Source organism: Coffea arabica, chromosome 6c (genome assembly GCF_036785885.1).
Source record: "Coffea arabica cultivar ET-39 chromosome 6c, Coffea Arabica ET-39 HiFi, whole genome shotgun sequence".
NCBI lineage: Eukaryota > Viridiplantae > Streptophyta > Magnoliopsida > Gentianales > Rubiaceae > Coffea > Coffea arabica.
Window position 1 is genome coordinate 63,146,236 of NC_092320.1, and position 20,814 is coordinate 63,167,049.

At 39.8% G+C, this 20,814-nt stretch overlaps 4 protein-coding genes across 4 annotated transcripts; all 4 read right to left on the reverse strand.

Annotated features, from left to right (window-relative positions):
* Positions 1-102: 102 nt before the first annotated feature.
* On the reverse strand, positions 103-1,971 carry LOC113687856 (photosynthetic NDH subunit of subcomplex B 2, chloroplastic-like). Its single transcript, XM_072054036.1, has 3 exons — positions 1,307-1,971; positions 581-1,021; positions 103-421 (listed from the first exon to the last, which is right to left on the reverse strand). Exons 1-3 carry the CDS (start codon positions 1,844-1,846, stop codon positions 227-229), a joined length of 1,176 nt encoding a protein of 391 aa, XP_071910137.1. The 5' UTR covers positions 1,847-1,971; the 3' UTR covers positions 103-226.
* Positions 1,972-2,394: 423 nt separating this feature from the next.
* On the reverse strand, positions 2,395-9,032 carry LOC140008947 (T-complex protein 1 subunit theta-like). The gene is made up of 13 exons (XM_072054034.1): positions 8,604-9,032; positions 8,043-8,305; positions 7,775-7,921; positions 7,530-7,691; positions 6,810-6,887; positions 6,425-6,558; positions 5,608-5,680; positions 5,449-5,526; positions 5,239-5,361; positions 4,991-5,085; positions 4,146-4,355; positions 3,534-3,591; positions 2,395-2,679 (listed from the first exon to the last, which is right to left on the reverse strand). The coding sequence occupies exons 1-13, from the start codon at positions 8,752-8,754 to the stop codon at positions 2,614-2,616; spliced, it is 1,638 nt and encodes a 545-aa protein (XP_071910135.1). The 5' UTR covers positions 8,755-9,032; the 3' UTR covers positions 2,395-2,613.
* A 1,389-nt stretch (positions 9,033-10,421) lies between these two features.
* On the reverse strand, positions 10,422-13,311 carry LOC140008951 (ADP-glucose phosphorylase-like). The gene is made up of 3 exons (XM_072054037.1): positions 12,625-13,311; positions 11,368-11,658; positions 10,422-10,957 (listed from the first exon to the last, which is right to left on the reverse strand). The coding sequence occupies exons 1-3, from the start codon at positions 13,240-13,242 to the stop codon at positions 10,703-10,705; spliced, it is 1,164 nt and encodes a 387-aa protein (XP_071910138.1). The 5' UTR covers positions 13,243-13,311; the 3' UTR covers positions 10,422-10,702.
* A 2,009-nt stretch (positions 13,312-15,320) lies between these two features.
* LOC140008952 (YTH domain-containing protein ECT4-like) lies at positions 15,321-20,049 on the reverse strand. Its single transcript, XM_072054038.1, has 10 exons — positions 19,596-20,049; positions 18,925-19,001; positions 18,632-18,788; positions 18,459-18,526; positions 17,759-18,131; positions 17,565-17,653; positions 16,623-17,204; positions 16,309-16,521; positions 16,071-16,217; positions 15,321-15,877 (listed from the first exon to the last, which is right to left on the reverse strand). Exons 1-10 carry the CDS (start codon positions 19,621-19,623, stop codon positions 15,680-15,682), a joined length of 1,932 nt encoding a protein of 643 aa, XP_071910139.1. The 5' UTR covers positions 19,624-20,049; the 3' UTR covers positions 15,321-15,679.
* Positions 20,050-20,814: the final 765 nt, after the last annotated feature.

Consider the following 20,814-nt stretch of genomic DNA (forward strand, 5'->3'; position numbering starts at 1 on the left):
TTCTGTCTCACATCTGCATATGCAGCTGCCCCTGTTATCATTCTTGATTGATGGATTTCTTACAGAACATATGAATTGTCCCACTAAGTTGTTATCCAAGAATTGCTCAATTATCACGATTCATGAAATCGATTGATGATACAATGTACATATTTCAATATCTGCACATCTCAGAACAAACTCAAGGGCGAAAATCAATTGGTGCTGTCTGTTAAATTGATGGTTTTTACAAATTATCGTGCTCGATGACTTGTGCCCCCCTCCACTCCTCACCAGGGTTGATGATGATCGGAACCAGCATTGAAGCAGGGCCCGTACATATAAAGTAATCCTTCCCATACTTCCGAGAGACAGAACCGGGGCTGGACAAATATATATCTTCAAAACCCATTCGTATAAACCTAAAGAAGAGCTCTCGCCCCTGGAAAGAAAGGAACCAACAAGGGACAGAATTCATTAGAAAAATCAAAGAGGTTATAAACATTCAACTGCATCTATATCAGAAGGAATTATCATCAACAGCTTTCACTTTGTATAGTCCAAAGTACACGAGATAACGAGTTGAATGCTGAGGCATTACCTGATCAAGTACCTCATATTTTGAAGGTGTGGTATTGTAGAACTCTTTCAATCTATCAGCTGGTGGAGCAGCATAAACTCTACTGAGCTTATGCTTCAATACTGTGAAGGGAACGCCCTGCACACTCCATTCTCCTGGTTTCTTTTCAGCCTCCCAGCCAAAAGAGAAGAAGCCAGGATCCTCGGTTTTAACAGCTTCAGATGGAGATAGAATCTCATAGTGCGAAGATAAAGGAGGGAGGGTGCAGTAAGAGCAGGTCTTGAGGCCTCGCACACCTGCTCCACTTCGTCCCTTCATCCTGAAATGCGTAAGAATGGCGCCAGCCAGGTTAACAGCTTTACGGCCATTGTTCTTCACAATAACTGCTGTTGCCACGCACAAGGGATAGAGTGAAACTACGTAAGTTAATTCCAGACTTCCACTGGTGCTACACAATTCAACCTGCAGCCAAACACACACACACAGTTTGTCCAAGGTGGAAAAAACGAATTCAGTACTGTAGTGAATCCGTGTCAAAAGGCCCCTATAAATTATTTAGGAGCAACAAAAGCTGCCATTACATGGGTGTAACTGTGCAACCCAGTAGTTATATTTCTTCTCAAGAAGAGAAGAGAAAAGCAGTTAGCACTTAGCAGAGCAAGCAAAACTATATTGGCAAAAAGAAATGGGCAAAATGAATGACTGGTTCCTACTCGCAAGTCATAATGGAGGAGGATGAGAAAGTACCTGCACAGCATCAATAGAATCAGAATCAACATCTTTTACGGTCCATTCAGAAGTTTTGAGAAGAGACCCTTTTGAATTTGGGTCGGAAAGGTCATTGAATGCCAAACCAATACCACCTCTGGAAGGAGGAGGAGCGGGGGAACTGAAAGAATTCCCATTTGCTGGAAGAGTGTAGAGGACTTCCTCGAAGCCATCATCTTTCCAGTAAACTTTAGGCTTATAAGAAGTGACATGACCACTGGGTATTTGAACTTTTACTGAGCTGCCATTTCTCACAGTCAGCTCAACCGTCGGAACATCTCCTGCGGACTCCAAGAATTTAATGCCTTTGCGACCAAACCTCTGGTCAAGAGTCTCTGCAGGAGGAGGAGACGATGTGATTGGAACAGAAGAAGCTTTAGGTATAACAGTGGCTGAGCCTGGCTTTGGGAGAGGAAAGGATAGAATAGAAGCCATGATTGAATGAAAGCTAGGCACTAAGCAGTTTGTTTCTTGAACCACCACCGTCCACTGGCTAAGCCAATCTTCTTTAACTAACATAGCTCTCACCCCAGAAAACTTTTGACCGCAATCTGCTGCTTCCCACAGCTCCCAGCTTTTACTGTCTTTTACTCACATACGTATTATTTAGCTTTTCAAAAGTAGCTACTTGCTAAAGAGCTCAAATCAAAGCAGACTATTGCTTGCCAATACCGTATAGTATTTGTTTTTTTCTTTTTTATTTTTAAAATTAAAAAAAAAACTGAGAATTCAAAACCAAATGCCCATTTCACAAATTCCTTCATACTTCTTTAGAGAGAAAAAATGGGGAGCATATAATTTTTTGCATTCCACCACAAGCACTCGGCGTTGTTGGTTGGTTGGCGGGCGGGCGGCCAATCAAGAAAGTTTTTTTATTAACATTTCCAAATATTTCCAGCGAAGAGTATAATCTGACGCTCCGATAAACAAGAGTTTAAAGCTTCCAATGTAGAATTTGATGCCGGGCTCTCCACATCACAATAGGTATAAAACGCCCAATTCACCATGGATTGTGTACTTCCACTGTAATATGATAACTGAAAATGGAAAACGCTCAACACGAACCAAGCCACAAATGCACTTCTAGTGGCATATACAATCAGAGTCAAAAACACCCAAAATTTTTCTTCGACCACGTCCGTCCTAGTAATTGGTAAGAAAGTAGGAAACAACACGCTAACATTCAACTATTCTCCGCCCTCTCTGATGAAAACCCTTTGACCCACAAGAGGCCCAGAACACTACCAAGCAAAATCTAAATCAGACGCTACATTCATATTGAACACTCAATCTTCATCCATCCCTGCAGGAGCATCTCTTTTTGGACCACCAGCTGGTTTTGCCATTATAATCTGCATCGGAAAACCAATAGGTCTTGTAAAAGATGAGGAAAACTTCTTAACGCGAAAACATGAAGAACCATTTCCATCACTCTGTGAGTAAAAGCAACTGAAAATATTGCACTGCACCTACTAAAGTCAGATAAGATCTATGATCAAATTTATAGCAGAGGTATCCACAATTATTTACAACAGCAGCACCTTTTAGACCCTCTTTATGGGACCTTAGTGTCCCAAACTGAGCAAAATAACTACAAGAATCTCCAACTATGCTTCAATATTGTGGTTAACCCAAGCCTTCTTTTGAAACTAGTGAGAGGATATAGTATGAGCTTTTTTGCATGCCCAAGAAATCCTGTCATGATCCATGACTTGGGAGATCGACATCTCTGCATTGGGAAGTCTGCAAACGTCATCTATATCTCAACCACCCAGAACCTATACGCGTAAATACAACACCCAAGGACCAAAGTTTCAACATTATAAACCAACAAGTGCCATCATGCTTGACAGCATTGGGCTATTCCACCTGGTTATTTAGCCTCAACAAGGGAAACTTCTAGGCAGCACATTCAAAAGACTATCACACAACCCACAGAATAACTTGATGAACTGAAAAACCTATACCTAAACCCACGGTCATCACCTACACACCAACCACCAGGTCATCCGGTAGACTACTTCTGCATATCTGCTCCATAAACTACTTAATTCTTGTATAACTATCACACCATCAAGTCAAATTCTTTCACATCCAAAAAGGTCGACTAAATGCAGCATAAAACCACAGAAATAGGTAATTTACCACCAGTATCATGATAACCACATTATGAAGAAGAAAAGTAAAGATGCCAAGAATGCCTTACCTGGTCTACACGCAGGACAGTACAGACAGCATCAGCAGCATATTTGAGAGCAAAAAACCTGTCAATTGAACCAAATTCCTAGTTAAGAGCCTTCTGACACTTCATTAAATTCCATATTCCAGAATAGCTTGAGTTACAAAAGAATATTCCAGAATGCATCAATCTCAGGGAAACTAAACAAAAAAAGATCTCCTTCATGGGTGGTTAAAAAAGCCCAAGCAGGCAAGCATGTGAGTATCAGCTCAAGTGTTCACAAGCTCATGCACAGCTGAGTTGCTTGGATCTTTTGATTAGGTTTTGAGGATCCAAAAACCAAGGTCGACAGAACTAAGGATCCCTATTGAGCTTTTGTTTACATTGTTCCACAGAAGCAAGATTTAGTTAGTTGGTAGCCTTTAACATGCATGATATATACAAATGAGATCACTAGAAAGTGCTAAACAATCTTCTGCACAACCTTCACGAGCAGGGTTTAATGCTTACTCCAGGACTGACATAAAAACAACAGTTTGCTCTCATTCTTCAAAATTTTGCTCTCAATCTTCAAAGTTGAAACTTCTATACTAGAAAAAAATTGAATGTGGATTTCAGCAATATAAGGAAAAAGCTTACTTTGTGATATAAAGGTCCCATATGCTGTTCGTGGAGACATCTTTGCACGTGCCTTCTTCCAAATCGATGCCAACTCTTGCGTTCCCAGATGCATGTTCAGCATACAACGATGATATAATCTCCATAGCATTAAGCCCAGCATTCTCAGCCAGGGTTTTAGGTACCATTTCAAAACTTTCAGCAAATTTGGAAATTGCATACTGATCTAAGCTGCATGGCAATAGAAAAATCTAAGCCTCAACTAAACAAAGCACCCATGCTTCAGTTTACTAATTGGTAAGAAAATCAAGACAACAATAGACAACTAACAGTATGCCATTGGATATGAGAAACCAGTACATATTCGCACAAACATTCAACAAAAACACTTTAGAAATAGATTGCAACACTTGTCATTAAGTTAATGTGAATAAAATGGTCCTCTAACTCAGATTTGAACCACACTGTTCAATCATATACAGGGAGAACACTAACTCTTCAAGCAGATCAGTCAGCAATCAAGGCAAAAAATGGCAGGTCCAATAATTTACTCAAGTTTACCTTATCCCATGCAAATAATCAAACAAACATATATAGCAGAAAGAATATGCAAAACAAGGTTGAAGATGTATGTTACTTTTGGTAGGACAAGGTTGAAGATGTATGTTACCTTCTGGTAGGACAAAAAGAAGCCACAAAGCAGATGCACATCAACTTTTCAAAACAAGAACTAAATAAATACATGTGCAAAATGGATAGAATATTTGCTAAAGCATGTGAAGAACATGTATATAGCTTGCACTTCAGCACAGCTGCCTTAACCTAAAATAAAACATTCTTCAGTGCAAGGTAAGGAAGTGCATTACCCAGTTTCTTTGAGAGAAAACTCCTTTAGTCTTATGGCTAATTCAATCTCAGTAGCTGCAGCACCAGGTACTATCCGACTATCCCTGCACATTGCCTGGTATGGATGGAAACAGCAAAGTCTATTAGATCCTAACTGCAAGTAAAAACTTGCAAATCACCAAGAAGCAAATAGTTAACAACTTGCAAAGGCATTCAGAAGAAAACCCATCATTCCAAATTTATATCTGCTATATTCAGCAAAGGGTACCTTGTAAGTATTAACTCCATCATCGACCGCTCTCTCAAGATCATCTAATATACTATCAGTGCTACCTCGCAGAACAACTGTGGATACAGAATTTCCACCTTCTTCATTTCTTGCAATTGTAACCTAATCATCATTCATAAAAATCATATCCAAGCAGTTGAAACAACTACAAATTGAAGAGTAACAGCACTATGGGCAGTCTTATCATACTCTAACACCACCAATTTCCTCCACTGAAATGGAATCAACATATCCAAGATCATCTGGATTTGGCGGACTAAGTTTCAACTGTATCGCCAAAAAAACAAAAATCAGAAGGAATACAACGAAGTTTCACAACTTAATACTCTCTGACTGCAAGATGCTTACAAGAGCAACAGCACCAGTGGTACGGCAAAACCGTCGAAGCTCAAATTTGGAGCTAATCTTTAGGACCATGAGCCTGTAAAGGATATGTACTGGGTAATCAGTTGTTCAACATATATAGGTTGTTAGGTAAACAGACAACAAGTAATATGCATGGCATAGGAAAACATGAACCATAACGATAGCAATTCAAGATCCACGTCAAGGCAAATGCAAACTCGTCCAAGACTCCAAATATAATTACCATGCCCCACCAACACCCCCTCCCCCAAAAAACAACAAAAAAGAAAAAATTGAATACAAAAGAGATAAGGAAAAAAGTTCAGGACAAGCAGATTTTACATATCTTCTCATGTATAAATACACTAAATAAAGGAAATTTTCCCACTATATCCAAGGTGAGAAAGGGGATGCAAAATGGAGCAAAATGACACAAAGCTAAAGGAGAGTAATCTACATTTCAAGCTGATGAATCACCTATTCAAGTTTCGCAAGATATTCAAGCAGATGTAAAGTTGTCAAAACGAGTGACCAATACACACGACCTTTCAGTAGTCTATAGTGCAGAATGTGCCAATATTTTGTTGCCCTACCTTTCATTCCCATCAGGATATGATATACATACCTATCTGTTACTGTATAGCAACCTCATACTGAGATACAAAGGCAAACTAGGAATCTCATTGTATTAGGAGAAACAAACCATTCTTTCAATAGGCTAGGTTAGCAGAAATGAAAAAGCACTTGACTTCTCATTTCTCTGTAGAAATAAAGGCACAAAAATTAAAGTTAAAGTAACAGGTAGAGAAAATGGTTGTACTTGTAACGCTCACAAAAATGTAGTGCCATCTCTCCAACAGCTGCTCCACTAACAATAACCTTCGCACCAGATTCTGCAACTGCTTTGATGAGTTGCTCAACCTTAGCTTCTTCAGTCCTTGCATAATTTTCGAGCTGCAAAAGCAGAAGAGATTAACAGATTAAAAATTACCAGACTCTGAGATGAGAGGATATTAACACAGAACAGGTTACTAGATGCTCCAGAATTCCACGAAAGCAAACAAAATAGATGAACACTAGAAGAAGTTTATTCACTGCTTTACTTGAGACTATAAATACCATGTGCAAAGAGGTTTGGTCTTCGAAAAAACTAGTTCACGTCTTTATGAATGAGGATCTAAAGGACTAGACGCTCCCCTTAATACCTGTTCAGCACTATGGATTAAGACAGTTCCTTTTGTTTCGGTGGCTGATGTAGCAACACCTCCAGCAAATACAGCAACCTGCAAGAATGATTACAAAGTCTTAATTCTCCTGATAAAGAATGAATATCAATCATAAGGTAAATCAGCAAGAGTACCGTCCTTCCTAACTTTTATCAGGAAAAGAATAAAACAATTTTGCCATGACTTGAAACCTCTTTAAAACAAACACGACCAGAAATTCTAAAAGTTTTAACAGATGATTAGAGAACAGGTGCCACCCAGACCAGACCGAATAACCAAACACAGCCGACACATCTTTTGAAGAATTTGATTAAACTCGTTTAGAAGAGGCATTAAGCACGTGAGACTACTTCCGTTTTAATCAACAAGATCAACAAGTGGTAATACAAATGAAGATAGAATTCAAAAAATAAAAATAGCGTATTTCCAGGACTGAAAAATTAGTAGGCATTAGAACCCTACTTTATTGAGGGAGATCTTTAAAAAATTGGAAAAAGATTCAGACCAAAAAATGATGTCCTTTTATGCATAAGCATACAAGATACAGAGGAGAAAAGGGATGGCATGTTACTCTTTCAGCCTCATAATGTGCTACATTGATTTGAATTGGCACAAGAAACATACTGAAGTGTTTCAAAGCACAGCCGTTGACTAGTTAATAGCATACAAACAACCAGATGCATGCTTATGAGTGTCTACCTTTGCCTTTTCGATCCTCTTTATACTTCCAACAGCATCACTTTTCAATACCATACCTCGGACTATTTTACTATCATGCAGACCTCCACCCAAGAGCTTTGTGACTCTGACGTTGTCCACATTAAAGTTCGCCGGGTTCTTTGGGCAAACTTGGATGCATGCCTGTGTTGCAAATACACCATAACTCAGGACAAGGGAAGAATCCCAACTGAGTCACCAACAACAGCAAAGTTAGCAATATTTACCTGAGCAATAAGGCAGCATAATATATCCTCTAGACCAAACTGTTTGCTAGCAACAGCAGCTTTCATGCGAGAAATAACTTGATTGGTATCTCTGACATCCATGGTGTCAGAACCTGCTTCAACCAATTCCTCTAAAACTTGGATTGTCTGAAACAGAACGGTAACCAATAAAAAAAAAATTGCTCAGCCAATTGGAAAAAAGAAAAGAGGAAGTGGTGGAAACAGTAAAGAGATAAAAACGAAAAAGGCGGCAGGGGATGATGGAAACCTTATTAATGGCCTTAGCGTAACCAATGATGATCTCACTGGGGTGCAGACCCATTCGGATGAGCTCCTCAGCATTTTGGAGAAGCTCCCCAGCAAAAGAGACGCACAAGTTAGCACCGTCACCAATTTCCTCTTGTTGTGCCTTGCCAGCCAGAACCAAGATCTTAGCAGCAGGATGCTGAACCTCGAGCTCGTTGACGATGGTGGCAGCATCATTGGTGACGAAAAGCTTGTCGAGATGGTTGATAACCATCTTATTCATACCTGAAGAGAGAGAGAGAGAGAGATTGGAAACGCGTCCACAGATCCCAAATGCATTATACAAGAATTTCCTTGGTAAATAATTCCAAACGCAAAGATCCTCCTTTTTTTTTAAAAAAAAATAATACTAGGAAAGGGCAAAAGTGACTTGAAAAACCCTAGAACTAAAAGCAGGAGCAATAGTTTACAACTGAGACATACAGGTTACAAATGTGAGTGACAGCAGCACATAGATTTGATGCTGCAAAATCGGAGGAGAGGGAGAAGAGTAAAGAAGAAAGGGGGTAGAGAGAGAGTGTACCGTTGGGGCCGAGGGAAGTGCGGGTGATTTGGGAAAGCTGTTTGCAGGCGTCGATGTTCTTGAGCACCGCTTCGTCCAACCCGGATAGATGCTTGTGCCCTTCCTTCAGCATTGACTGAATTCCATACGCCGGCATCCCCATTCCCACCATCTTTCTTTCGTCCTTTCTTCCTTTTTGTTGAGGGAACAATAACAAAAGACCACCCTAAAGAAGAAGCGTCCTCGTCTTCCTCCTCCTCCTCCGAAGGCAAGGGAAAGAGACTGGTGATACTTAGCAGCAGCAGTAGTGGTAGCTCCAATACAAACAACACGAGAAGAAAAGAAGAGGGAAATCCAAATGAGAAAGCCCTAGAAGAAGAAGTGCAACTGTCTCAAAAAAGAACGAACAACCCACTTACTCCACCACCCTTCTGCTACTATTTCATGAACCCGATTCGCTTTGAAATTAAGAACCCGTTCTCCAAGGTTAAATTTGTCATTCTCCACCGTCTGCACCGTCTTCCATATACTAGTTAACTTGGTTTGGGTTTTTTTTATTAGTACAGATTTAACGATATAATGACGATATTTTTATCCCCAAGAAAAAATAAATAAATGTTCTACCCTGGTTTCTGGCTGGCGCTGGCGGACAAATATTTATTGGGAATATATATTTCATTTTTGAGAGATTCTCTACTATCCGCCTTGAATATATAATTATTATCCCATCAAGTCAAGTTCACCGTTAAAATAGTGAGATGAGAGTTTTTTTTTTTTCACCCTTGAATTGTACTAATAGTTTGAATTATTATTTGAAATATGAACGACCATCGACTATTATACAAGGATTAACTTTTTATATCCTGACGGTGTAGTGATTTTTTTTTTTTACACTAACAATTTTGGACATATGTCACAGATAGGGATGTACTCGAGCCAAGTCGAGCTCAAGTATTGCTATACTCGAGCTCGACTCGACCCATATGTAACTAGGAGCTCGAGCTCGACCGAGGTTAAAAAATCGTAACTCAAGGTTTGACTCCAGAAAATTCCTTTAAAATCGAGACTCGACTCGATAAGACTTGATCAAAAGTCAAGCCGAGTCTAATCAAACTTTTTGACTCGGCTCGGAAAATGTACACTTCTGCCATTATGAAATTTTATTATAAAGAAGAATATATTATAAATTCAGTATAAATTATACCCATAACGGTCATTTTATAATTATAATACATATATATTATTTAAATTATATATTTTTGTTTAAATATATCCCGACTCGACGAGCCGCAAGCCCAAAAATATTGACTCGAAACTCGACTCGAAAGTACATTCGAATAGCTCGAGATTCGGCTCGAACTCAATTAGTTCAAGCCAAACCATTGATCGTTGCTCGCGAGTAGCTCGGCTCGCATACATCCCTAATCACAGGTATGTGATTTGAATTCGTATTATGTGACATGATCTAAACTTGTTTATATTTACAAAAAAAAAAAAAAAAGAAAGATCTTTACATTGACGGCATAGAAAAAAGTTATCCATTATACAATGTGAGTAAATGGTTCCATGAAGGGGGATTTTCCTTCATTTTGATCCAAATTGAAATAAATGATCCCTCACATTTATGAAAAGAACCTCTTTTTGGTCTCTCATATACAAAATAGAGTAAAATAGTCCTCATATATTCAGCAGTGTGTAACATTTTCGATCACTTTTCTAACTAAACAACAAGCATACAATCCAACCCAACTCGCTCAAAAAGAGACTCACAAAAGAGAGTCCAGCTTATGTGCATAAATGAATGTAAATAAAAACGAGCAGATCCAAATCGCTCCAAAGTGAAAAAATCCAAAGCAGCAAAAACCATGCTGCATGCATTATCAGGCATTGAGTTGTTTTTCCTACCCTAAATTATTTCCTTTCTGAAAGGGAACGAGTAACAGGAGAGCAAAGAAAAATCAAATGCATCTCGGGGATCTTTTATATCAGGACTGAGCACCAAATGGCACTCAAGAAGAGTAGTAAGATTATTTTGTTAACACTCTATACATGCTTGTTCCTCAGTGACAGTGCTGCATCCGCATCCCCAATGTACTACTTGAAACTTCCGATGATTAACTTCAAAGTTGTACTTCCCTTAGCACTTTTGCTGCATCCTCAGGGAAAATTGGATTTATGTGGCATCCTGTTCCTACTTCAAACCCTCCTACTATTGTTAACTGGGGTACAATTTGAAGAAACCAGTGCGTGTAGGTTAAACATGAGGGATTTATGTGGAATGGAGTAGTGTGAATCATCATATTGTAAGGTGGATCATTCAGCTGCGAGGAGATCTTCCTTAGCAAGAGTTTCAATAATCCTCCGAGATCAACTGCCTGCAAGTGAAAAAGAGAAACAATAGCTAATGCAGAGTGAAAATTGGACATGTTATACAAGACAAAAGAAGCCCACAACCCCCTCAACACACACACGCACACACACAAGGAAAAAATACATATAGCAAACATTAAGGTACAATTCCCCCTCCGCTTTTCTTCCCAAGTTGAATCTATCAGCTATACTTTTCCCAGGTATGTACCTAAGAAGTTTGCAAGCCCAATTTAAAGAAGTCCTCGCCTTTAGGTATATACTCAGCATAACTATGCCAAGTTACATTGACCAAGTTCAGTCAATTTGCTCAGTTAAGCTGCTTGCAGTCTGTTTCCCCTCTCCCCCCCCCCCCCCCTTTTTCTTTTTGCTTTTCTGATAGTTATGTTAATGAAGGCTTAAGCAAGGCAAAGATTACCTTCTCATTGTCCACTTCATGAAAATGAGAAGAGTGGTCTCGAGGAATGATCCATATCTCAAAAGGAAAAGTAGCAGCAAAAGGAACAATTGATATGAAATGGGCTGATTCATCAATTAGCAGGTCATCCACTTGAACCTCACAGAGGTTACACTTCCCTGTCTGCTCAAAATGTTGCTTCATACAGTCAATACGAGCAGAAGCTGCTGTGGGGACAACTGGAAGAGCAATAATCTGACTATGAGAGTGACTCAATGAGGCACCAGCTGAGGCACCATGATTTTTGAACACCTATTAAATCACGATGTGAACAAAAGTTAAACGTGCTACAGACAGAGATTCACCAAAAGAGGAGCAGACAAATGAGAGGAAAGACCAATCAGATAGACTTTGTGTATGGCTGGAACCATACCACAAGTATTCATTGAGAAGTGGGATAACGATTTAAACACTAGCAAATGCAGCGCTGAAAACTCATTCGTGCTCGCGTGACTTGCTATCAAGACCCAGGGGTGAATTGGAAAAGGCCAGGGAAAGATCAAAATCAGTAGCTATGCATGTTTATGGGCTTCGCTACAAATTGAACTCAGGTCCATCCGGGAATTTCAAGAATGAAACCAGCAAATAAATGAAGTCCATGCATGAAAGAAAAAGATTTGTGGAAATAACTTGCGCAAATGCAAGGCGGTTACTAAATTTCGTCAGGGTTGTGGGATAACCTTCTTGGATACCAGCATAGGGTTGCTAAAAGTCTTAGAACTGGTACACTGACTCAATTAGCGGCTACAAAGATTCATTTTTTTTTTTCTAATTTATATTTCTACTGAGCTTGGAGCTCATCTATAAGCTCAATCTCATTCGTCATTGTGAACACATGCAGATCAACAACAGCCCACAATTCAGCCAAAGACAAGGGAGGGGATATATTAAGTTACTAACAGGTTGCTTTTAGATTTTGCGGAAAAAATACAGTCTAGCATTTCATAAATCCTAAAGGGATGGGGAAAAAAACGTCTTGATTACATTTGATACCAAAAGCAGAGAGCAACAAAATCAAAATCCAAAAAGAAAGATTAAACTAGTATCACATATTAAAATGAAACAAAGAAAAATTCAACCTTTCACTGATTGACACATCCTTAACCAAAAGGTATTGAAAAAAAAAAAAGGGAACTAGTTACAAGAAACACTGGTAAAGAACATATGCCCAAGAAAGAAGAGAGTAGTAGTAGAAGAAGCAAAACAGGAGAGTGAAACCTGAACGTATTGAATGGAATGGTAAGAGCGAAGCTGGAGGATCCTCTTCTTATAAGCAAGCAAAACATCCCCGATCTCAGCGGGAGAAAGATCAAGCAATTGAAGAGAGTGAAAGGGGGCCTCGATTACCACGTCGTGAAACCCGAACCCAGCAACTTTGTTATTCCCAATCTTAGAGGAGGAGGAGGAGGTTTTGGAGCTTGATTCATCATCAACCTGCTCTGGTTGCACAGGCAATTCGTCCCTGGAGAGAGCAGGGTAGAGATTCTGGATGACCCGGAGTTTCCAATGGGCGGAATGGGAGGGGTGGACCCGGAAGATCTCGGGTGCGCAGAGGTGCTCATTGCCCAGGCAAAATGGGCAATTTTGGGAATGTGGGTCGGGTGGATTGCCAGTGCTAGTACTAAATTTGGACCTCAAGTCAGAAGGGCGACGTGATCTTGCGGGGGAGAATATAACCCACCGATTCTGTACGCTGTCTTTCCGGATTTCTGGGACTCTGCTTTCTCCTCCTCCTCCTCCGGCTCCGGCTCCTGCTCCTCTGGGGTTGCTGCTTCTTTCTTCTACTTCTCCTCCTCCTGCCATTTGGTTGGAAGAGTGGAAGCCCCCAGCAGCCATTTATCACCTACATGGTACCGTACCGGTACTAATTCCGTCCGTGGTGGACACATACTCGTCTAGTCTGATGATTTGGCATAGGTTCGAAAATTTTGTGTCGCGTTTGGATTGTGATTTTTTGTAAAATAATTTTTTATATTTTTTAATTATTTTTATTTCAAATACATTAAATTATTACAGTATATTTTTTTGCAAAAATAGCAATTCGAACGGGAATTTCTTTTGTTGGGTGAAGGTGGAGAGGAAGAGAAGGTGTGCTTGTAATTTAAAATTCGATTGAATTCTTTAATTATGCCCTAAATTTTGACTTTTATCAGAAAAATTATACAAACGAGAGGAAATCTTCGAAAACAAAGGGCCTGTTTGGAAGCTAGTTTTTTGGCCAAGTTTTTTACCTACAAGTTTTTTAACAACTTTTGCTACAGGAACCCCAAAAAACCTTCTCAAAATTTTTTACCTACACACTTCAAAATACCAATAACACAACAAAAAAAAAAATTCAACACAAAAAAAATTCCTTTCCCTTTTTTTCTTCCTCCACCCCCATCCCAACCCGCCACCACCATCGGTGTCGACCACCACCGCCGTTTCGTCCCCCATCGTGCGGAGATGCACATGGCTTGTTGATAGCTATGGAGAAGGCGCATGCTGGGGAAACGGCAGGAGGGAGGGGGTCGGGCTGGGGAAATGGTAGAGGGGGGTGGCGGGGGGAGAAAGGGCAGAGGTTGGCGGGGGGAAGGGGTCGCTGGCAGAGAGGGGTGGCGGGGAGAGGGGGTCGCGCTAGGGCAGGGGGAAGGGGTCGCGGCAGAGGGGGGTGTCGGGGGGAGAGGGTCATCAAGTTGGGAAAGGGCAGGGGGAGTGGCAGGAGGAGGGGGTGGCGGGGCAAAGGGGGGTGGCGGGGGAGGGAGTGGGAAGGCAGAGGGGAGGAAAAGGAGAAAGGTTGGAGAGGGGTGGCGGGAGAAGGGGTCGGTGCTGGGAGGGAACGGGGAGGCTACACAGAACAAAGAAGAAGAAAAAGGAAGAAGAAGAGAAGAGAGAAAAGAAAAGAAAAAGGAAAGAAAGAAAAAGAAAAAGAAAGAGAAAGAAAAAAAAAAGAAAAGGAATCAAAAAAGTTTTTCATTTTACAAAAACTCCTACAAAATTTTTCAACTTACAAAAACTTCTACATAAAAAACTTTCACCTTACAAAAACTTCTACAAAATTTTTTCAAAAACTTCTACAGTGCACTACAGTAAAGTTTTAGACAAACTCCCAAAAAACTCAGGTTCCAAACAGGCCCAAAATAAATAAATTGGAAAAAAAATACACAGATAGATAAAAGCAGACAAGAGAAATGATTAGAACTTTCTTTCTTGGGAATCTTGAGAAAATAACCATGAAGTAAGCTTGCTGGATTGAGAAACTTCTCCTTTTACACATTACTTATATTTACAAGTTTTGCTGACGAGCATGCAAGCCTTGTTTGGACAGCCATTTTCCGTTGAAAAATTGTGTCGTTTTCGTGATCACGTTATTCTATTACCCTTTTTCCTCGTATACATCAAATCGTTACAGTAATTTTTCTACAAAAAATCTTAAAAAATGCAATCCAAACACAATATATATATATATATATATATAGACTTTTGCTTCATGAACAAAACTTGCTTTTACCCCTCTGTTTCTTTCCCACTTGTGAGAATAAAGGAAGGGGAAGGGAATGAAATGTAAGAGACATTTTTGAGTTTGTTTGACTTAAAATCCCAAACAGGACAGGAGACAATAATAATTTCAGCTCTCTCTCTCTCTCTCCAAATCTTTCCCTTTCGTTTCTTTTTCATCCGTCCAGACAAAAGTGTCAGCATCATAATTTCTCGCCAGAAGTCATTTTTCCTCTCTTTTGTTTTTCCAACTTTTCAATTTTTTTTCAAACAAATTTGGAAGAATCATAGAACCATGCACCACGTTTTGGATTTCGCAAATTAGATGAGGGATACAGTACTTTCTTTAGCATATTTGATTCCTGAGAACACCACCATACCATAACGCATTGCAACAGGCCATGGCCATGAGACATAAGAACGGGACAAAGGAAAAATGCGCAAATCTAAAAGTCAACTCAAAGACTGAAAAGGTAATTGCAATATGTCTTCGGTGCACTACACTACTACCTTTCTCCTTCTACATATATCACTTCCACTCACCAAAGGGAAAACAAATACATTAAAAAGGAAAAGGAAAAGAGAAGAAAACAAGGGCTGAAACACAGAAGAAGAAGAATTCACTGCGGTAGCTAATCTTGCCAAATTCCAAAAGCTCAACCAACTATAATACTAAATCAGAGTCATAAATTTTTTTTAAAAAAAAATAAATGCCACTATTAGAAACTCAAACTCCATTTGAAACAGCTTTATTTTCCTTTTAAGAGTCCCACATGAAAGCCGTTCCAAGGCGTCCTCAGCTATTGGCTGCAACTGCACCGTTATCTTTCAAAAACTTGAGATCTGGGCTAGTTTCGATAACCCCAGGAACAGTAGCCTTTGGAGCAGCTGAGTCCTTGGCCAAGGCTACACCTAGTTCGACAGATCTTTGTGATCCCTGTTTACTTACCAACCCATCCTTTTCTGTGCCATTTGACACCACCACATCACCAACCTATTTCAGAAAGATATGCCAGCCACAATTAGCCAATGACAACATGGACAGAACATACCACGTCAACTGCCAAAAACACTACTATACGAGCAGGATAATCTCAGAAGTCGCCAAGGACAGCTGAATGGTACCACTTGCCAAGACCAGCAGAATAAAGGACATGTAATAAAATACATGGTGTGTGTTAACTTGCCTGCTTATAGAACTGCTTCTGCTTGGCCTTCTTCTCTTGCATGGCCTTTTGACGCCCTTCATAAAACTCAAAATCGTCTAAAATGCACGTCCGGCTTGAATGACCTTTAATTATTTTAAGTATTTCTATACCCTGCTCAAATTTAACCTGCAGCAGCGAGAAACCCAGGGAGGAAAAATCAGAACCAACAGAGGACGTAAAAAAAAAAAATCTACAGCATAGGACGTCAAAATCTCACCTCTTGAGTATCCCTGCTGTTTGTTACAGGTTTATTCTCATTGTTTTCTAGCGTAACGCGCCTCAAGGTGCTGTTTGGTATATCTTTGATAATATGCCATTTAATAGGGAAGCAACCAGTCCACTTGTCCTGCTGCCAGTACTCCATACTTTTGTCAAAATCAACAGGACCCACCATTTCAGCAAGACCAACAAACTGCCCACTTGCATTGACCTGAGAAAAAAAAATGCACAAGCAAGAGCTTAGTACTGGAGGCACTTTAAAAAAAATCTTGTGCAACTATTTTAAGGAAGGATACCAATATGAGATCTTACAGAGAACAAGAGGAATAAAGGACATCCACCAGATATCTCCTGGGCTTCCTTGTAAGCAGCATCTAGCTTTTTGTTTCCATTGGGTGTGCTTGCCCACATGCCATATTTAATGCTTTTATGGACATCATCCTCACTGTACGATTTAATTACAAAGAACTTAGCATCTGAGTAGGTCTCAGGAAAATCATCTTTGTTGTACTGTTCCCTGTCTGGAAAAACAGACAGGTTATCCTCATCGCTCTTGCCCATTACAGGGATGCTTTGCCCCTTCACTGCCAAGGTAATAGCTTCAGAGTCCTTTTGATCCTTGAAGCCCTTTGCTCGAGGTCCTTTATTCAGTTCATTTAAGCCATCCACACTTTCACTACCATAAACAAGTACATTACTGCCACGAACCCTGGACCTATACTTGTTATCAACAGCAAACCAACCACGGCCATTTATCCTTGCATCGAAGCCATTAGGAACATATCCTGCACCACGTCTAAATGTGCTTGGATATTGGCCATACATCCTATGATTTGGGTACATCCGACCCGAGAAACCAGATTGATCCATCCCTGATCGAGGGTGTTGCATGCCCTGTTAGCAAAGCAAAAATTCCTATCATATCCAAGACATGCTTAATGACTCCACGAATCTGACTCACACAAGCTGTTGAAAACAAAAGAAATAACAAGCATAAGCTTGCAAAAGAAAGACAGCTACATCATGTGTTTTTAAAAGAGCAATCCAAACACATCTTGGGGACATATAGTTCTTGAAAAACGGCACAGGAACATAGACTAAGAAACCATGATCAAGATCAATATTTGAAAATCAATCTCAAAGAAAAAATTGAGTTGGAGGCAAAGTCTCATTGGTCGCTTAATGATCCAGCATTCAGTATATCTCCACAAAACACTGAATACCAAGGTATCAAGTGTCTCAAAGAACACATACCACGAGATGTGGAAGAGGGCGTGGGTTCTGATTTCTTCCAGAAGAAAAATTATTGCCATATGAAAAGGCCGAAGAATTCCCTGAACTTGCTGCAAGATCAAACTTCAGGTTAGAAAATTGATGAGAAATTGCACATTTGTTGAATAAACCGAAGAACAATAAAAGCCAAATCTGAAATCTGCGGCCTCTTCTACCTGATGGCAAGCCTCCCCATCCGTAAAAATCAGTCGACTTCATGTATGGGGTATGATAATTTGGTCTTAAAGGCTTTGACCCATTGTCCCTGTTGCTCACAACATTTCCAACAGAACTCTGGTTCCCTTTCATTGTTCCTGTTGATAATTGCACTGTGTCGGTAGCAACTGGAGCTGAAACATCAGCTTGGGAAGTGTTAGCTCCGTTGGCTGTGAAATGCCCATTGCTTGTAGCAGAAGGCTGGAAATAGGTGGGATACTGGAAATGCTGGGGACCATAGAGTGGATTATCAGGCCTCATAGCAGAACCCGATGAGGAATATGTCCCATAAGGTGTATAGCCATAACTATTTTGATAATCTCCATAAACACCCTGCAGGCAGGCAATCACAGATCAAAAGCAATCTCCCAACAGCATCAGATTCCCTAATTCACAAATTTCAATAAATTATAGTCCTCTAACAAAAGACAAACGGCAGCTAAAACTACCATCAGGTCCATTGAAAATTAAAGAAGACCTCAGAGACTCTCTGGGAAAAAGGCCCATGTTCCCAGTTTAAACGTGCAACGCACTCCCTTTTTCTTTTTGCAGATCATGGGTAGAAACTCCTCATATAACCTTTAAACTAACATCTAAACTAGCAAAGCACAAAAATACATATAGAGAGAGAGAGTGTGTGTGTGACAAATACGAACTTACAGGAGGCATTTCAACTCCATTAGAACTTCCATACCAATCCCAGTCGTTAGCAGATGATCCATTGAAACCTGCATGCCACAGGAGGGAAAAAAAAGGATATGAGCTTGAAGGGAAACAACAATCTGATCCAAGCACGCATATACATATGCGGCAGACGAAAAGCTACAGCTTACCTCCATAATAGTAAGTCGAAGATGGGTAGCCAGCGGGATTGTAGAACATGCTTGGGTCCATAAAATCAGGATGGGGAGAAGTTGCAGTCCTCTCAAACGGTTTGAAACCATTGACCTGATTAGCAATGTCAACTGGTGCATACTGAACAGCTGGAGTCTACGGAAAGGTAAAAGGAGAAAGTAGATCTTAATTGCAATCAGGAAACCAAAATTGCAGCACAAACTCACGAGATCACTGCAAAATTGTGCATAATTAAACCAAATAGTAGATAATAATAATTAAAAAAAAAAACCTTGTTTGTGGGCTCTGGATCTTGGAGGGGCTTGTCCAGTGTATCTAAGGATAGTTTCTGCAGCAACTCTGCAGCTTCTGAATTGGCAACGATAGTTAAAGAAGAACAATTCCACGGGATACAGAACATGACAACCGAATTCACCATGAATTCACAGGCTCTTCATCCCAATAAGGCCCACGAATTTAATAAAACAAAAAGGTCAAAATCACAAAAAAAAAATAAAAGAAGAAGAAGGGAAAAAAACAGGGCATAGAAGCCCTAAACGATTTTCATTGAATTTAACACACGGGGAATAAGGGGAACCGAAGCAGCTCTTCTTTCGCCTACATAAATTCAATAACTCCAGCAACAAGTCGCTTAATTGTTAGAACTTCAAGTCAGAAGAGAAACAGAAAAAAAAAACAAGGATCTAATCTTACAGCAGAAAACAAATTAGTTATAGCATGTAGAGAACCACGGAAATAGAAGAAACAGGCTCCATCCCTTCTCTCACCTGGGAGGGAAAAAAAAAAAGAAAAGCATAAACCCTAACAAAACCCAGCGACGTGAAAATCAATCAGAAGCAAAATTTTATTAATTGTGAAACAAAACAGCCGGATAGAGCACTCAACAGACATCAGGAAGAGAAGTAGTAGCATAGGAATCAAACAGAAAAACAAAAAGGATACGATCTGAGGAAGGAGAAATGGCCGCCATGACCCCCAAGATCAACTTTTGAGCAGCAGCAAGAAAAACCCGCCTCTCTCTGCTTGGGTCCTTACGGTTTTCGATGAAAAGGGGGATTGGAGAAGCGGTCGGTTTTTTCAAAGATGGATTGGAGAAGAGGAATTTGAGGGGTGGGCTTAAATCGGGTCGCCGCCAGCAGCAAGAAAATTGGGAGGCTTGAAGAGGGAGGCCGCCCTGCAGGGAACTCTCGAACCAAATAGAAAAGGGTTTTGGGGTTTGTTTGGAGACACGTAATTTTAAAATGAATTTTCCGTCCAACTTAGAAAGAGGTTGGCTGCCTTTTTTTTCCCCCAAAATGAATAGATAAATAAAAATAATAGCACTATTGTTAACCAAACAAATAGTAAAATAATAATAGTAGAAAAAAGTGGCACGTCCCTCCGGCCAGGGCTCTTCGTCCAGAACAGGATATTATTTTTTTTGAGAAATATAAGCGCCTCATTTTGGTGGTGTTTTGCAGTATAATCCCCAATATTGTTTTTTATAGCACTTTAATCCTTCCATTAGGCCACAAAATTGCTTGTGTTTTTTAAAACGTTCCCTGCCAATTACCACACAACCCATCCCTCCCCCCTTCCACACCATGCTAATTCGAATACTAATGTAGCTGCAAAAAAAAAAAAAAAGAGGTGAAAAGTTTAGAAATATGAAGGAGGTTAAAAGAAAGACAATATACTAAAAGACTTCCTTCCTATCATTTCCACGGACAACAACAAACCTCATGCATATCCTATACTAGAATTTTTCCATTTGAAATAGGGCTGCAAACGAATTGAGCCGCTCGGGAGCGGTTCGAGTCAAGCTCGAGTCGAAATCGATCTCGAACTCGAGCTCAAAATATTAAGCTCGTTAGGCTCACCAGCTCAAGTACATATATATAATATTTTTTATTTTTTTTATTTTAAGTATATATATTTTTTTTATTTTAAGTATATATATATATTTTTTTTAAATTTTTATTTTAATAGTAAAATTACATATATATCCTTAATATTTTATTATTTATTAAGAAAAAAATATTATTTTATTTATTTTTTATTTTTTTCAACCTCAACTCGAATCGATTCGAATCGAGCTCGAGTTTAGTAAAATTTAGTCGAGCCTCGGTTCGATTAGCCCAAAACTCGACTCGACTCGACTCGACTCGTTTGCAGCCCTAAT

Excerpts from the sequence above, each read along its gene's own strand:
- LOC113687856 (XM_072054036.1), bottom strand. The coding sequence starts at position 1,846 with ATGTTAGTTAAAGAAGATTGGCTTAGCCAGTGGACGGTGGTGGTTCAA. Across the intron at positions 1,022-1,306 it reads ATTCTATTGATGCTGTGCAG|GTTGAATTGTGTAGCACCAG; the intron begins GTACTTTCTCAT and ends GTTTGGCTGCAG. Across the intron at positions 422-580 it reads AATATGAGGTACTTGATCAG|GGGCGAGAGCTCTTCTTTAG; the intron begins GTAATGCCTCAG and ends CTTTCTTTCCAG.
- LOC140008947 (XM_072054034.1), bottom strand. The coding sequence starts at position 8,754 with ATGGTGGGAATGGGGATGCCGGCGTATGGAATTCAGTCAATGCTGAAG. Across the intron at positions 6,888-7,529 it reads AGAGGATCGAAAAGGCAAAG|GTTGCTGTATTTGCTGGAGG; the intron begins GTAGACACTCAT and ends TCATTCTTGCAG. Across the intron at positions 5,527-5,607 it reads CCACTGGTGCTGTTGCTCTT|TTGAAACTTAGTCCGCCAAA; the intron begins GTAAGCATCTTG and ends TTGGCGATACAG.
- LOC140008951 (XM_072054037.1), bottom strand. The coding sequence starts at position 13,242 with ATGGCTGCTGGGGGCTTCCACTCTTCCAACCAAATGGCAGGAGGAGGA. Across the intron at positions 11,659-12,624 it reads ATTCCATTCAATACGTTCAG|GTGTTCAAAAATCATGGTGC; the intron begins GTTTCACTCTCC and ends GTGATTTAATAG. Across the intron at positions 10,958-11,367 it reads ATGAAGTGGACAATGAGAAG|GCAGTTGATCTCGGAGGATT; the intron begins GTAATCTTTGCC and ends TTTCACTTGCAG.
- LOC140008952 (XM_072054038.1), bottom strand. The coding sequence starts at position 19,623 with ATGGCGGCCATTTCTCCTTCCTCAGATC. Across the intron at positions 18,789-18,924 it reads ATCCAGAGCCCACAAACAAG|ACTCCAGCTGTTCAGTATGC; the intron begins GTTTTTTTTTTT and ends ACCTTTCCGTAG. Across the intron at positions 16,218-16,308 it reads ACAGCAGGGATACTCAAGAG|GTTAAATTTGAGCAGGGTAT; the intron begins GTGAGATTTTGA and ends TCGCTGCTGCAG.